Here is a 15,468-nt window from a genome sequence, read left to right on the forward strand (position 1 = left end):
GTGTGTAACTGTTAATATATAGCGTTATTAAATTTATTGCTAATGCAATCATATGGCACATTGACTTCTGAGGAAATTTTAGATGGCACTCATCATCAGAAATACCACTCCTCTCCTCCAATATACCACTGGAGGAGAGGAAGGTGGGACAAACAGCACTGGTCAGCCCTGATAAAGCAGCCACCAGGCCCAGGCTCTTCCAGCAGCCACTAGGCCCAGGATCCTCCTGCTCCACCAGGCCCAGGATCCTGCAGCAGCCACCAGGCCCAGGCTCTTCCAGCAGCCACCAGGCCCAGGCTCTTCCAGCAGCCACTAGGCCCAGGATCCTCCTGCTCCACCAGGCCCAGGATCCTCCAGCAGCCACCAGGCCCAGGCTCTTCCAGCAGCCACCAGGCCCAGGATCCTCCAGCAGCCACCAGGCCCAGGATCCTCCAGCAGCCACCAGGCCCAGGATCCTGCAGCAGCCACCAGGCCCAGGCTCTTCCAGCAGCCACCAGGCCCAGGCTCTTCCAGCAGCCACTAGGCCCAGGATCCTCCTGCTCCACCAGGCCCAGGATCCTCCAGCAGCCACCAGGCCCAGGATCCTCCAGCAGCCACCAGGCCCAGGCTCTTCCAGCAGCCACTAGGCCCAGGATCCTCCTGCTCCACCAGGCCCAGGATCCTCCAGCAGCCACCAGGCCCAGGATCCTCCAGCAGCCACCAGGCCCAGGCTCTTCCAGCAGCCACTAGGCCCAGGATCCTCCTGCTCCACCAGGCCCAGGAGCGTTAAGATGCCGCCTAAGAGGAGCAACGTTAATGAGGAGGAACTGGAGGACATAAAGAAATCCCTAAACTTTATGTCTGAAGAAATAACAACAATTTCAAAACAACAAAAACTGATACTCAATTTAATGGATGATATTAAAGAACTAAGAAGGCAGAGCGAGGAAAAGGACAAGAAGATTGCTATGCTGGAAGGACGGGTGTCAGATCTGGAACAATATTCAAGAGTAAATGATGTGATAGTGACAGGACTGGAAACCAAGCATCAGACATACGCACGGGTAGCAGCAGCAGAGAGAGGGGAGCCACCCGAGCAAGAGCTACGCTCTTTGGAAGAGCAGGTAATGGCCTTCTTTAAAAGCAAAGGTATAGAAATGGACAGTAAAAATATTGAAGGATGCCATCCTCTTCCGAGAAAAAATCAAATACCTGCCATTATCATTCGTTTTGTTAATAGAAAACAGAAAAAAGAACTGCTCAAGCAAGGAAGAAAGCTAAAAGGTACAAATGTTTATTTAAATGAACACCTAATCAAGAAAAATGCAGACATTGCAAGACAAGCAAGAATATTAAGAAAACAGAAGAAAATACAGTCAACTTGGACGTCAGACTGTAAAATATTCATTAAGTTAAATGGAACACCAGAGCAGGCTAAGGTTCTAGTCATCAAAGAGATGACTGAACTAGAAAAATATAACTGATAAATGCAAAGCAGTGCTAAATATGATGTGACCGTCCAAGTGCACAACCAACGCAGATGTCTGACAATTTTCAACTAACAACTCATATAGATATTGAAAATAAGACATTGATGTATGACAGCAACATAGATCCTGATTGTAATTTCTTTAACAATAAGACAAATGAATGCAATTATTATACAAATGAGCAACTTAAAAAGGAATTCAAGGTAGAACAGGGTATAACAATGGTTCACTTTAATAGTCGAAGCTTATATGCAAACTTTCAATCCATCAAAGACTACATAACACAGTTTGAACAGCCATTCAATGTGATAGCCATATCGGAGACCTGGATAACTCCTGGAAAAGAAGAAGACTTTAAAATAAATGGATATGAATTCCTTCATGTAGACAGGATCAACAAGAAAGGAGGTGGGGTGGCACTTTACATTGATAAAAACCTAAAGTACAAAAGAATGGGAAGAATGACAACTGTTATTGATGGAGTGATGGAATGTTTATCAGTGGAAATAATTATAGAAAAAAGGAAAAACCTAATTGTCAGTTGTATATATAGAACACCAGGATCTAAGATTGAGATATTTAAGGATAATATGGAGGACTTATTTACAAATATAAATCAGAAAAGAATGTTTATTTGTGGGGACTTTAATATTGACTTATTGAATCCAAATCATAATAAGAGTACAGAAGAATTTATTGATTCCATGTACAGCATAGGTTTATTTCCACTGATAACAAGACCGACCAGAATAACATCTCATTGTGCAACTCTATTAGATAATATATTTACAAATATAATAGAAGGAAAGATAAAAAGTGGGCTGTTAATCAATGATATAAGTGACCATTTACCAGTCTTTGCATCGTATAATTGCCATTATAAAGTGAACAACGATGGACATAAGATTATTTACAAAAGAATAAGAACAGAGAAGACCTTAAATTGTCTTAGAAATTAACTTTTAAAGCAAGATTGGAATATTGTATATGAACAAACAGAAGTTAATAAAGCTTACGAAGGATTTTTAAGAACATTTAACACATTACTTGATAAAAACTGCCCAGTAATTGAAATCAATAGGAAACACAACTATGCAGGAAGACCATGGATGACAAAAGGACTACAAAATGCCAGCAAAAAAAAGAATACCTTATATCGAGAATTCATAAAAAAGAGAACAATAGAAACTGAAATGAAGTATAAAACTTACAAAAATAAATTAACTAATATAATGAGATCCTGTAAAAGAGAGTATTACATTAAAAGGTTAGAACACAATAAAGATAACACAAGAGATATATGGAATGTATTAAACAGAATAATCAAAAATGAAACAAGGAATAATGATTACCCTGGGTACTTTATAGAAGGGACAAGAAGTATTAATAACATGGAGGAGATAGTAAATGGCTTTAATGAATTCTTCGTAAACATAGGGCCAAAACTGGCAGAAGAAATAAAGGTTGATGGAATAGAAAGGGACACTGGTGAAAATATTGAAAGGAATAGTAGCTCAATGTTTTTAAGAGCAGTGGAAGAGAAAGAGATTTATGACATGGTTAGAGGACTTAAGAACAAAACCAGTACAGACTGGAATGATATTGATATGGTAACGGTAAAGACAGTTATTGATGGTATCGTAAAACCATTAAAATATATATTCAACTTGTCGTTTCAAAAAGGAGTTTTTCCACAAAAAATGAAAGTTGCTAAAGTTATTCCCATTTACAAAACCGGTGAAAGACATCATTTTACAAACTATAGACCAGTGTCAATACTCTCCCAGTTCTCTAAGATACTGGAAAAACTCTTCATAAAAAGATTTGACAGTTTTGTGGAAAAATATGAATTAATGACAGATAGTCAGTATGGGTTCAGAAACAACAGATCAACAGCTTTGGCACTGATAGATTTAATGGAAAAGATAACGGAATGTATGGATAATAAGAGGTATGCGCTCGGAGTTTTCTTAGATCTAAAGAAGGCGTTTGATACTGTTAATCATGAAATTCTATTAAAAAAACTGGAAAAGTACGGGTTTAGGGGAGTGGTTTTGGAATGGTTAAAAAGCTATGTAGGGAATAGGCAACAATATGTACAAATAAATGAATATAAATCTAATTTGATGGATATAGCTTGTGGAGTACCTCAAGGTTCAGTACTGGGTCCAAAAATGTTTATTATGTACTTAAATGATATCTGCAGAGTATCGGAGATTTTAAAGTTTGTAATATTTGCAGATGACACAAATATACTGTGTGCAGGTGGGGAATTGCCACAGGTTTTGGAAATGATCACACAGGAATTAACGATATTAAAGAAGTGGTTTGATATAAATAAATTATCATTGAATCTTGATAAAACCAAATTTATGTTGTTTGGAAACCAAAAGAAAAACATCGAAGTAGAAATATGTGTTGACAATGTATATTTAGAAAGAGTAAATGAAATAAAATTTCTTGGGGTGATCATTGACCACAAGCTCTGTTGGAAGCCACACATTACTTATGTTTGGGGGAAATTGGCACGGGGCATTGCCGTCCTGGGAAAAGCAAAGCATATGTTGGATCAGAAAGCACTGCACATTTTATACTGTGCTTTACTACTGCCATATATGAGCTACTGTGTAGAGGTCTGGGGAAACACATACAAAAGTAACACACAAACAATAACTATAATACAGAAAAGGGCCATTAGATTAATAAATAATGTAGGGTACAGGGACCATACAAATGCACTCTTTGTCAAAATGCAAGCTATTAAATTCCAAGACTTGGTGAAGCTTAAAACAGCGCAAATAATGTATAAAGTCAGAAATAAATTGCTTCCCAAAGAAATCTGTAAATTGTTCATAGAAAGAGAAGGTGGGTATAACTTAAGAGGGAAATGGAATTTAAAAATACAAAGTGCTAGAACAACTTTAAGAACTATGTCAATCTCAATTGCAGGAGTTAAATTATGGAACAGTCTAACAGAAGAAATAAAAGACAGTCAAAACATAAAACAGTTTAAAGTAAAATATAAAAACCTAATTTTAAATAAGTATAAGAATGAAGAAAACGGGGTTAACCCAGGATGGTAATGTTGCTGGTAATGGTGTTGCGGTTCTTTTTTGGTTGTTTTTTTGTTTTGTTTTGGTTTGTTGTTTTTCCATAACTTGTGTATCTGCAAATATACACATTCTGTATTTTTCATATGAAAGAAACTATACTGTGGTGAGGCTTGCTAATTTCTTGTTTTTGATTTATGTATGTTATGTTTTGTTTTACTTCATATGTTTATATGTTTCATATGTTGTTTGTTTAATTTAAGACAAAAAAAAAATTTAATGAATGAGAGGTAAAACTTGAGGGGGTAGGGACAAATAAGTAAATACTTCAGCCTACTCCTTTTCAAACAAATAATGGAATGATATTTTGTAATGATTGTGAAGGCACATGTTTGAAATGTTTGAAATAAAAATGAACTGAACTGAACTGAACTGAAGAAAGGTTGCCTACCCCTGATTTAGAAAGTTTTAGGATTTTTACTAAGAATGTTCAACACTGTCAAAGTAAGTTTTGTTATGTTTTGCACACTGCAGTGATTTCAATTAAAATGAAATTGGTATTTTTTTGACAGCAAATTAAACATATTTCCATGGTTACTGGGTTATATATTATGTAAAAATACACACAAACACTTTTAAGCAATTCAAGCTGTGTCAGCTATTAGCCTCTTTAAAATTAATACCAAAACAGCTCATTTCACTGCATTGACACACCAAAACAACAGGATAAGGTCATGGGACTTCAGCCTGAATTAAATATTTCAAAGGTGTGTTATTAATAGCTCGTACCTTTATGAGCTTCATGAAATCTAGCATGTTAAATATATAATATTTGTGTGGTTAAATGTAGATTTCAAGGATTTCAGAATTTCACCAATATAGAAACTCATTAAACACCATCTAAATGAAGAGCTCAAAACTGATCCAGATTTTACAAAAGGCACAGTGAATAAAATACTGATAATGAAAATGATCCAACCAGGATATTTATAGCATTTATAGTGGTCAGCAGCACAGCACAGGTGTTTACATACACTAGCAGATGTGTGTGTGTGTGTGTGTGTGTGTGTGTGTGTGTGTGTGTGTAGCTACTAGCACACAGACAAACTATACTGTGCACTGTGTAAGAACTGAGGCCGACACTGTATTTCCTTCAAGGACTCAACTGGGGTTTAAGAGGATAATCCCTTTTGCTTGAAAATTCTTTATCAAATGTCTTTTACCAAAGACCTCACAGTAGAGTGCCTGGTGGCCCGGACTCAGCCCAGGACACAGCCTTCCTGTGAGCGCACCACTCGTTCGATCAGTGGTTCTGGCTTTAGTAACATGGAACGTCACCTCTCTGGTGAGGAAGAAGGCTGACCTAGTGCTTGAGGTTGAAAAGTACTGGCAAGATAAAGTCAGGGTCACCTGACTCTGGAACCGGTCTCCTGGAAAGGCGTCTGACCACAATGGAGAGGCCCTTGGTGATAGGCGGACCTGCAGCCACATGCCTTGGACACTTAGGTAAAGAGAGGAGCAGAGCTGTCAACTAATCACAACCTGCTGATGAGTTGGATCAGGTGGAAGGAGACCAGAGGTAGTGAGGGCAGAGCTTTGACAGCATTATGAGAAAGGTTGGGGACATTGGACAGAGTGGAGCATGTTTCGTACCTCCACTGACGAAACTCCACTGATGAACAAAGCTGTGACTTTAAAGCACTTGGTGCCTTTTGTGGTGGTAACTCCTGAGCCAGAGTTCCTCAAGGTTCTGGATGTTGTTCAGCTGTCTTGGGTGACACTCCTGCAGTATTGTATGGAAGTTGGGGACAGTGTCTCTGGACTGTCAGATCAAGGTTCCTACCTCCTTTTCCAAAAGGGGGAGCGGAGGGTGTGCTCCAATTTTAGAGGGATGCTTCAAGCTTCCTGGGAAAGTCTATCTGAGAGTGGTGGAGAGGAAAGACTGCCTGTTAGTTAATTCTCAGACCCAGGAGGAGAAATGTGGAACAATGGCCAAGCTCTTTATCCTTTATCCTTCTTTTATCTATCTTAATGATGGAGTGCTCACTCCAGGTCACCCCTGCTGCTTCAAGTGGGTTCACAAATGAGGGGAGACAGGAGCGGGAGATTGACAGATGGACTTGGGACCATCAATGTCCCCATGGATGAGCTGGGTGAGTTGGCTGAGGAGAGGAAGGTCTGTGCTTGGTCTGGACTTCTGACCCCATGACCCACACCAGAATAAGTAGCAGAAAATCTGTGGATAGATGATGGATTGATGGATGGTTTCCTATGGAAAACAAAACACTGCCAGTTTTGCATTAAAAAAAGCAATAAAGGGATGAATAGAGATCACTTCAAACGTCTCATAAACAGCTTTATTCCTATTTACAGCTGTATCACCAACAAGTCTGAGAGGAAATATCATCTCCAACAGGTCTCATCTGAAATGTCATCATTTGAAAAAAGATTGCAAGGCTTTTTGGGATGTAGCAAGAATTGATTTTTGCACTAAGGCTTTTGTAGTTTTAAAATCATGCGTAGTGAGCAATCAATTATTTCTGAAAGTGGCCCTATGATTCTTATTTCCAGCTTTCTATTTTCATAACTGGACTCCTTAAGAGCAGCTTTGCATTTCAATTCAAAGTTGCTTTTTTTTATCTTTACTTACCTTGCACTGATGTGACCTTTTAATTTATTTTTTGTTTTAATCAATCTGTTAGTCACAAGCTGATTCCTTTCATATATGAAAATAAAATAAAGACTTCAGTGAAAATATTCCTCACAGTTTACAGTGCTCACTCAACACTGCCCAGCTGGAACAGCTGCATCTTTTAACATTACACTCATCAAAGATCCTTTGTACTAGGCTCTGTTGGCAAAGATAAAGACTAATGTAAAGTGTTATGAAGAAGAAAACAGGTTGTTCTTTGTCTGTTATTGGGCTTCAAAACATAAATTTTCCACTCTTGTCTTGCTATCTTGCTTTCTCCTTTAGGAAAACCAAACAAATCTTTAACTTTCTTCCATATTGAAAAAGCCTTTTTGACCAACAACAGATCAACAAGAGACATTACATCAAATAGTACTAGAAAATGTATAAATGATTAACAATGATGTCAGATTGTTGTACAAATGCATGCAGTTTGGTAAGCTTGGGTCTTTGTAAGTTGTATAACAATCCACAGAATCCCAGATGCTCACAGCATTTGGAGATCAGTTTCGATAGACTGAACATGCCCCGATGTTCCTCCGACTAGTTAGACCTCTGATCAAGTTCAAGTTTGCTCGTGTTGTGCTGATGTTATCAAACTCCATTAATAACAGCAACGATGATGAAGTTAAATGATGAGTGTGAGACATGCCTAATCAGGCAACATCACAAAACAAAACAGATACAGCAGTGCCAACAGCTGTAAAAGAATGAAAAAAGACATACTTGTGATGAGAAAGATTGGAGAAATGCAATAAAACTTGAAAGAGAACTATGCTGTCCATTGATCCGTTGCTCAAAAGTCATTAGAAATGATGTTTTAGACTGTTTCTATGTCTTGAATCTACTTTGTATCCCTAAAGGCTGCGTAACGGTTCATGGTTTTGCATTGAACTGTCATATTAGTGTCAAGTACGGCAATCTCGGTACACACAATCACGTCTACAGCACTCACTGTGTAATCATTCACTCATATTTATTCATTGCACAACAAAATGGGAACATGCACAACAGAGAAAACTGTGCAGAAAACAGTGCAAATCACAAGAATATGAGTGACAGTAGTACAGCAATACAACTGATGATTACAAAGACAGTTACTCTTTCAGTTTGCATGGCAGTGAGCCATTTGACATATCAACACATGATGATGAGGCACTCTGACAAACCTGTCAACTCACCAGTTTGGGCTCAGCTAAAACACAGCTAATCTTGCTTTGACACAACAGTCAACCCGAGTTTAAGTCACAAATGGGTTTAAAACCTGATTCTTAACCACTGCAAAGTCTGACTGAACGTTAGAGAGCAACAGCCTCTCTGCTTTATGTTTCTGTACATAACAAAACTGCTCATAGTATTGCACCTTTAATTAGTTATGTATGGATACAAAGACTTCAGTTAATTAGAATCTGAAGTGAAATATTTACATCTGTTGGTCTGACAGTTTAAAAAAAACAATTCAACTTGTTGTGAATCTAACAAACATATTCATAGCGCTGCTTATGTAAAACATATTAAAGTAGCAGTGCCATACATATATTTCTTTAATCCAACCACAAAGATTAATATTTATCAGTCCCCATTAAAATTCCTCATCTGAATTCTCCAGCCTGTTGCTTTGATTAGCTGTTCCTATTGTGTTGGATAATCCTGCCATCTCACCGCTATCTGGAGAGGCTTATGTCATGACCGGTTTGAACTTATCTTAATCTTCTTATCTCGCCTCCCGTCTTCCCTGATCTGTTATCACATCTGTTAATTTTTAGTGGAAGCTGCAACTATATCTTACTCTCAATGCAAATAGCTGGCTCTTTCCTCCTGTGGTACTATTTCAAAGTACCTCCAGACAGGTGGGTATGGTACACCTCCAAAGACAGTGACATCTGTTCAAATTGCGAACCTATGCGGAGATTAAAGGTGCAGCAATCAATGTTTTATCATTAACGATGGATAAAATTATCATCTTAATGATTTTGTGTTTTTTGAGCAGAGATTTACTAGTCTATTGTGTTTAGATTGGGAGGAAGCTAAAGTGCCCAGGCAAAGAAATAATATGTAAAACTCCATATAAAAAGGCCTCAGCTGGCTGGAGGATTCAAACCCAAAACTGTCTTGCTGCAAGGAGACAGACTTAACCATCACTGCACAATAAATTACATGTAGCTGACATTCAATTACACGTAATTACATGTCTACAAATCTTCATTCAATTACACTGAATGAAGATAATGGCTACAGATTTCTCTCTAACCATTGTCTTCAGACTACAAAGAAATCATAATGAAGCCAGTACAATCGAGACCTGCTGAGATCCATAATCTGGGAATGTGGAGGCAGTTTAAACAGAAGGTTTATTCACATATTATTTCTTGTAAAAGATTAGGACACATAAAAGGTAGATATGAAATTGTCACAAAAACCACAAACATCAGCTGTTGTGGGCATATAACCCTTTAGGTTAGGTAAAGTATGCTGATATTTTCTGATACAGAAACTACGTGAAAGTAATTTAAATCAATCTAGTTCCGCGTAAGTAGAAAAACTGATTTTTAAATAAACACACAGATCATGTCGTCAAAATAAATTACATTTGTAATATTAAAATAACAAGTTCTCATAGATTTTATCAGGTGACAAATTTAACACATTTTTTTGTCAAAGTATTTCTCTGCATGAAATGTTTATTTTGCTCTGTGAGCAAAATTTCACAAAGCAGGCACTAATCATATAAGCTCACAATAAAATGACCTGGCCAGACATTCTTATTACCATGAATACAGGTAGTCTCTCTGTGATTCTTTTACTTTGGAGTGAGGCTTGCATACAAGATGAGGCAGACTTCCAGAGCAACACCACCGATACAGCTCAGTTAACGAACAAAAAGGGGTTGCTTCACACCATTTTCTTCGTCCCCTTCACTAATGTGCCAATCAGTGAGTGCACATTAGATCAAGCATCAAAGGCAACAGACCGTGCAGCTGGGACGGAAACATTTATGACTTCTAACCAGCTCTTCTGCTCTTTACTTGTACTAATATGATCCTAAATAACAGACCAAGAGCAATTACAGACATAGGTACTGTGCCCCTGTTTTACTGACTTATAACTGTTTCATAATATCATTGATGGAGTTAAGTTAGGTTTATCAAGCATAGCATTAAAATGTACTCAATGTCTGTGTTTTTTGTTAGTCTAAGAAAGTCCAAAGACTCCCGATTGGTTTTAAACAGTAATCTTTACCTCAACATTAATTTTCCACAAGGCCTGGAGGTGTGTAATTTTATGTTTTGAAACATGATTAAACTGACAATAACCTTCGGTGGGAATGTGTAAACTCAAGAAAAATCTACTTTAATATAGTATTGACCATCCCAAATGAGAACGATCCAGATGCCAGAAAACTTAGACCTGAGGCATTGCTGTCACCCTTCCCACAATTTCTGATTCATTTTCAGTGGTGCACTGAATCTTTGAGATAAGCTAATTCAGACAGCACAACCACAAACAAATCACACGTGGGCACATAAAAAAACAAAGACCAAAAGTACGGCGTTCCAGTTTCAATGAGTGTGTAAAAGGTGCAGCCAATGATATGAATTCCTCTCGGCAGGAGCCTCATGGCAAGGGCGTATGGATTCACAGTGTTGAATGGCATGCCCAAATGTAAATGTGGACTATGGTATTCACACTCTCTATGATTCAGTCCCCCCTAAAAAGCTTACTGGTTCTGTCTGTGAAGCGATATCACATTCCCTCAAGTGAAGCAAGATCTCTTAATGTCTCAGTTGTTTTTAGCGATAATGCAATGTGATGTAAATACAGAGCAAATTAATGAGCTCGTCGTGGTTTTCAAATGTGCTTAATTTTTTCAACCAGATCCTATACTCCATACATATTTGATGTTAGAGCTTGGGTACACATGGTTACTTTGACATCTCTTCACAGAGCATGGATCCGTGGTTGGCAAACACTCTGGACACTCTGGTTGTACACCATTATACTTTGTGATGTTCCTACTTGAAGCTTAACAAAAGGAATGCATTAACTCTTTAGAAATTAGGCTCATTTGATGCTGTATCTTTGGTAATACTTGTTTTTCTTGATACAATGCAAAGCAATATATATATATATATATATATATATATATATATATATATATATATATATATATAAAAACACCCAGCACGCCCCTGCGGGCGGTTTATCCTTCAAGCTCGGGTCCTCTACCAGAGGCCTGGGAGCTTGAGGGTCCTGCGCAGTATCTTAGCTGTTCCCAGGACTGCGCTCTTCTGGACAGAGATCTCCGATGTTATTCCCGGGATCTGCTGGAGCCACTCGCCTAGCTTGGGAGTCACTGCACCTAGTGCTCCGATTACCACGGGGACCACCGTTACCTTCACCCTCCACATCCTCTCGAGCTCTTCTCTGAGCCCTTGGTATTTCTCCAGCTTCTCGTGTTCCTTCTTCCTGATATTGCTGTCATTCGGAACTGCTACATCGATCACTATGGCCGTCTTCTTCTGTTTGTCTACCACCACTATGTCCGGTTGGTTAGCCACCACCATTTTGTCCGTCTGTATCTGGAAGTCCCACAGGATCTTAGCTCGGTCATTCTCCACCACCCTTGGGGGCATCTCCCATTTTGACCTCGGGACTTCCAGGTTATACTCGGCACAGATGTTCCTGTACACTATGCCGGCCACTTGGTTATGGCGTTCCATGTATGCCTTGCCTGCTAGCATCTTGCACCCTGCTGTTATGTGCTGGATTGTCTCTGGGGCATCTTTACACAGCCTGCACCTGGGGTCTTGCCTGGTGTGATAGACCCCAGCCTCTATGGATCTTGTACTCAGAGCTTGTTGTTGTGCTGCCATGATTAGTGCCTCTGTGCTGTCTCTCAGTCCAGCTTTGTCCAGCCACTGGTAGGATTTCTGGATATCAGCCACCTCCTCTATCTGCCGGTGGTACATACCGTGCAGGGCCCTGTCCTTCCATGATGGTTCCTCGTCTCCCTCCTCTTTCTTGGGTTTCTGCTGCCTGAGGTATTCACTGAGCACTCGGTCAGTTGGGGCCATCTTCCCAATGTATTCTTGGATGTTCGTTGTCTCATCCTGGACTGTGGTGCTGACACTCACCATTCCCCGGCCCCCTTCCTTCCGCTTAGCGTATAGCCTCAGGGTGCTGGACTTGGGGTGAAACCCTCCATGCATGGTAAGGAGCTTTCTTGTCTTTATGTCAGTGGCTTCTATCTCCTCCTTTGGCCAGCCTATTACCCCAGCAGGGTACCTGATCACGGGCAGGGCGTACGTGTTGATGGCCTGGATCTTGTTCTTACCATTCAGCTGACTCCTCAGGACTTGCCTGACCCTCTGCAGGTACTTGGTGGTTGCAGCTTTTCTAGCGGCCTCTTCATGGTTCCCATTCGCCTGCGGGATCCCCAGGTACTTGTAACTGTCCTCTATGTCTGCAATGTTGCCTTCTGGTAGTTCAATCCCCTCAGTTCTGACTACCTTCCCTCTCTTTGTTACCATCCGACTACACTTCTCCAGTCCGAACGACATTCCAATGTCATTGCTGTATAGCCTGGTAGTGTGGATCAGTGAATCGATGTCTCGTTCACTCTTGGCATACAGCTTGATGTCATCCATGTACAGGAGGTGGCTGACAACTGCTCCGTTCCGTAGTCGGTATCCGTAGCCAGTCTTGTTAATGATCTCACTGAGGGGGTTCAGGCCTATGCAGAACAGCAGTGGGGACAGAGCATCTCCTTGGTAGATCCCGCACTTGATGGTGACTTGTGCTATGGGCTTGGAGTTGGCCTCTAGTGTTGTACGCCACATCCCCATTGAGTTCCTGATGAAGGCTCTTAGGGTCCCATTGATCTTGTACAATTCTAGGCATTCCAGTATCCAGCTGTGGGGCATTGAGTCATAGGCCTTCTTGTAATCAATCCAGGCACTGCACAGGTTGGTCAGTCTGGTCTTGCAGTCTCGGCTAACTGTTCTGTCTACCAGTAGCTGGTGTTTTGCGCCTCTGGTATTCTTGCCAATTCCTTTCTGTGTCCCGCTCATGTATTGACCCATGTGCCTGTTCATCTTAGCCGATATGATGCCTGACAGGAGCTTCCATGTAGTACTGAGGCAGGTTATTGGTCGGTAGTTGGAGGGGACCGGTCCCTTCTTGGGGTCCTTGGGGATCAGGACCGTCCGGCCTTCAGTTAGCCATTCTGGGTGTCTCTCGTTAACTAGCAGCTGGTTCATTTGTGCTGCCAGACGCTCGTGGAGTGCAGTCAGCTTCTTCAGCCAGTAGGCGTGAACCATGTCGGGCCCTGGTGCTGTCCAACTCTTCATACTGGAGACCCTTTCTTGGATATCTGCCACTGTGATGGTTACTGGACCCTGTTCAGGGAGGTCGCTGTGGTCTGCCCTCAGATCCACTAGCCACTGAGCATTGCCGTTATGGGTTGCGTCCTTCTCCCATATGCTCTTCCAGTATTGCTCCGTCTCCAGCCTTGGTGGTGCTGTTCTCTTATTATTATTGTTCCCTTGCCACTGAGAGTATACCTTTGCTGGTTCTGTGGAGAACAGCTGGTTTATTCTCCTGCCTCCTTCTCCATGGAGGGTACTGCCCCTTGTGGCTGTTCAACTTGTAGCCAAGCATCTCACTGATCACTTCTGCCGTATTGTAGATCAGCTTGTTAGTGTCGGTAATTGTGGTTGTAGGTATTGTCCGTAGTGCTGCATTAACATCATCTAGCAGACCTTCTGAGGGTACTTCACGTAATCTTGGTAAACGGCTACGGGGGATCGAAGTTTCAAGCTTGGCCATGATCCTATTTTTCAGGTCAGTTCCTCTCGCACTCAACGATCCTTCTCCTATCGCACTTGGGGCTATGTACCCAATCTCGGGTGGGGGTGATGATATCTCCCCCCTGACCTGGCGTCCTGACTCCTCCTTGCCGTAGCATTTGTGTTGTACCTCGTCAATCTCTAGCTGTGAGAGCAGTCCCTTCTTTCGAATGTTGGAACACTGAGCTACTAGTTGTTTCGCCGTCATTGTGGATGTTGGGTATCGAAGAATCCATAGGTCCCTCATCCTATTCATGTAGCCCCTTCCGCCGGGGTTACTTGCATAGTAGCATTCCAACAACGCCCTGTTTTCGTCTCTTGCCCACCGATGCCTTGTTTTATTATATATATATATATATATATATATATATATATATATATATATATATATATATATATATATATATATACACACATATACATATACATACACACACACACACAGTGGGGAAAAAAAGTATTTAGTCAGCCACCGATTGTGCAAGTTCCCCCACTGAAAATGATGACAGAGGTCAGTAATTTGCACCAGAGGTACACTTCAACTGTGAGAGACAGAATGTGAAAAAAAAATCCATGAATTCACATGGTAGGATTTGTAAAGAATTTATTCGTAAATTAGGGTGGAAAATAAGTATTTGGTCACCTCAAACAAGGAAAATCTCTGGCTCTCACAGACCTGTAACGTCTTCTGTAAGAAGCTTTTCTGTCCCCCACTCGTTACCTGTATGAATGGCACCTGTTTGAACTCATCATCTGTATAAAAGACACCTGTCCACAGCCTCAAACAGTCAGACTCCAAACTCCGCCATGGCCAAGACCAAAGAGCTTTCGAAGGACACCAGGAAAAGTATTGTAAATACTTTTTTGCCCCACTGTGTGTGTGTGTGTGTGTGTGTGTGTGTGTGTGTGTGTGTGTGTGTGTGTGTATGTATGTATGTATGTATGTGTATATATATATATATATATATATATATATATATATATTAATTAGGGGTGCAACGATATTCGTATCGATATTGAACCGTTCGATACAGTGCTTTCGGTTCGGTACGCATATGTATCGAACAATACAACATTTGTAATTTATTTTATCAATTTTCCTTCTGACGATGCTGTCTGTGTTGAGCGCTCAGTGAATCTGTGTTCGACTACTCCGCCTAGGCTGCACTGTCCAGCGCAGATCCACTGAGCGCTCAACACAGACAGCATAGTCAGAAGGAAGAGCGCAGGGCACCTCCCCCACCCTCATTCAGATCTGGCGTTTGGAATTATTTTGGTTTTCATGTGACGTATGACCCTGAAGGTAAGCAAGTCATGGACTAAAGTAAAACAGTATGTTGGATGTGCCATGCAATGCTCAATTACATTGGTGTGAACTAGTGTGCTAGCGCAGTTAGCTCGTTAACGTG

General features: G+C 40.7%; 1 protein-coding gene across 1 annotated transcript; it reads left to right on the top strand.

The window, feature by feature from the left end:
• Positions 1-657: 657 nt before the first annotated feature.
• Positions 658-2,401, top strand: LOC147327589 (uncharacterized). The gene has a single exon (XM_086295296.1). The coding sequence runs from the start codon at positions 771-773 to the stop codon at positions 1,461-1,463; it is 693 nt and encodes a 230-aa protein (XP_086151422.1). The 5' UTR covers positions 658-770; the 3' UTR covers positions 1,464-2,401.
• The last annotated feature ends 13,067 nt before the right edge of the window (positions 2,402-15,468 follow it).

This window comes from Aulonocara sp. 'chitande type north' Nkhata Bay, linkage group LG6, assembly GCF_057382095.1.
Source record: "Aulonocara sp. 'chitande type north' Nkhata Bay isolate Kocher_YH1m ecotype deep benthic linkage group LG6, A_spYH_male_GT1.1, whole genome shotgun sequence".
Lineage (NCBI taxonomy): Eukaryota > Metazoa > Chordata > Actinopteri > Cichliformes > Cichlidae > Aulonocara > Aulonocara sp. 'chitande type north' Nkhata Bay.

Bases quoted from the DNA above. Each gene is read 5' to 3' on its own strand.
- LOC147327589 (XM_086295296.1), top strand. From the start codon at position 771: ATGCCGCCTAAGAGGAGCAACGTTAATGAGGAGGAACTGGAGGACATA.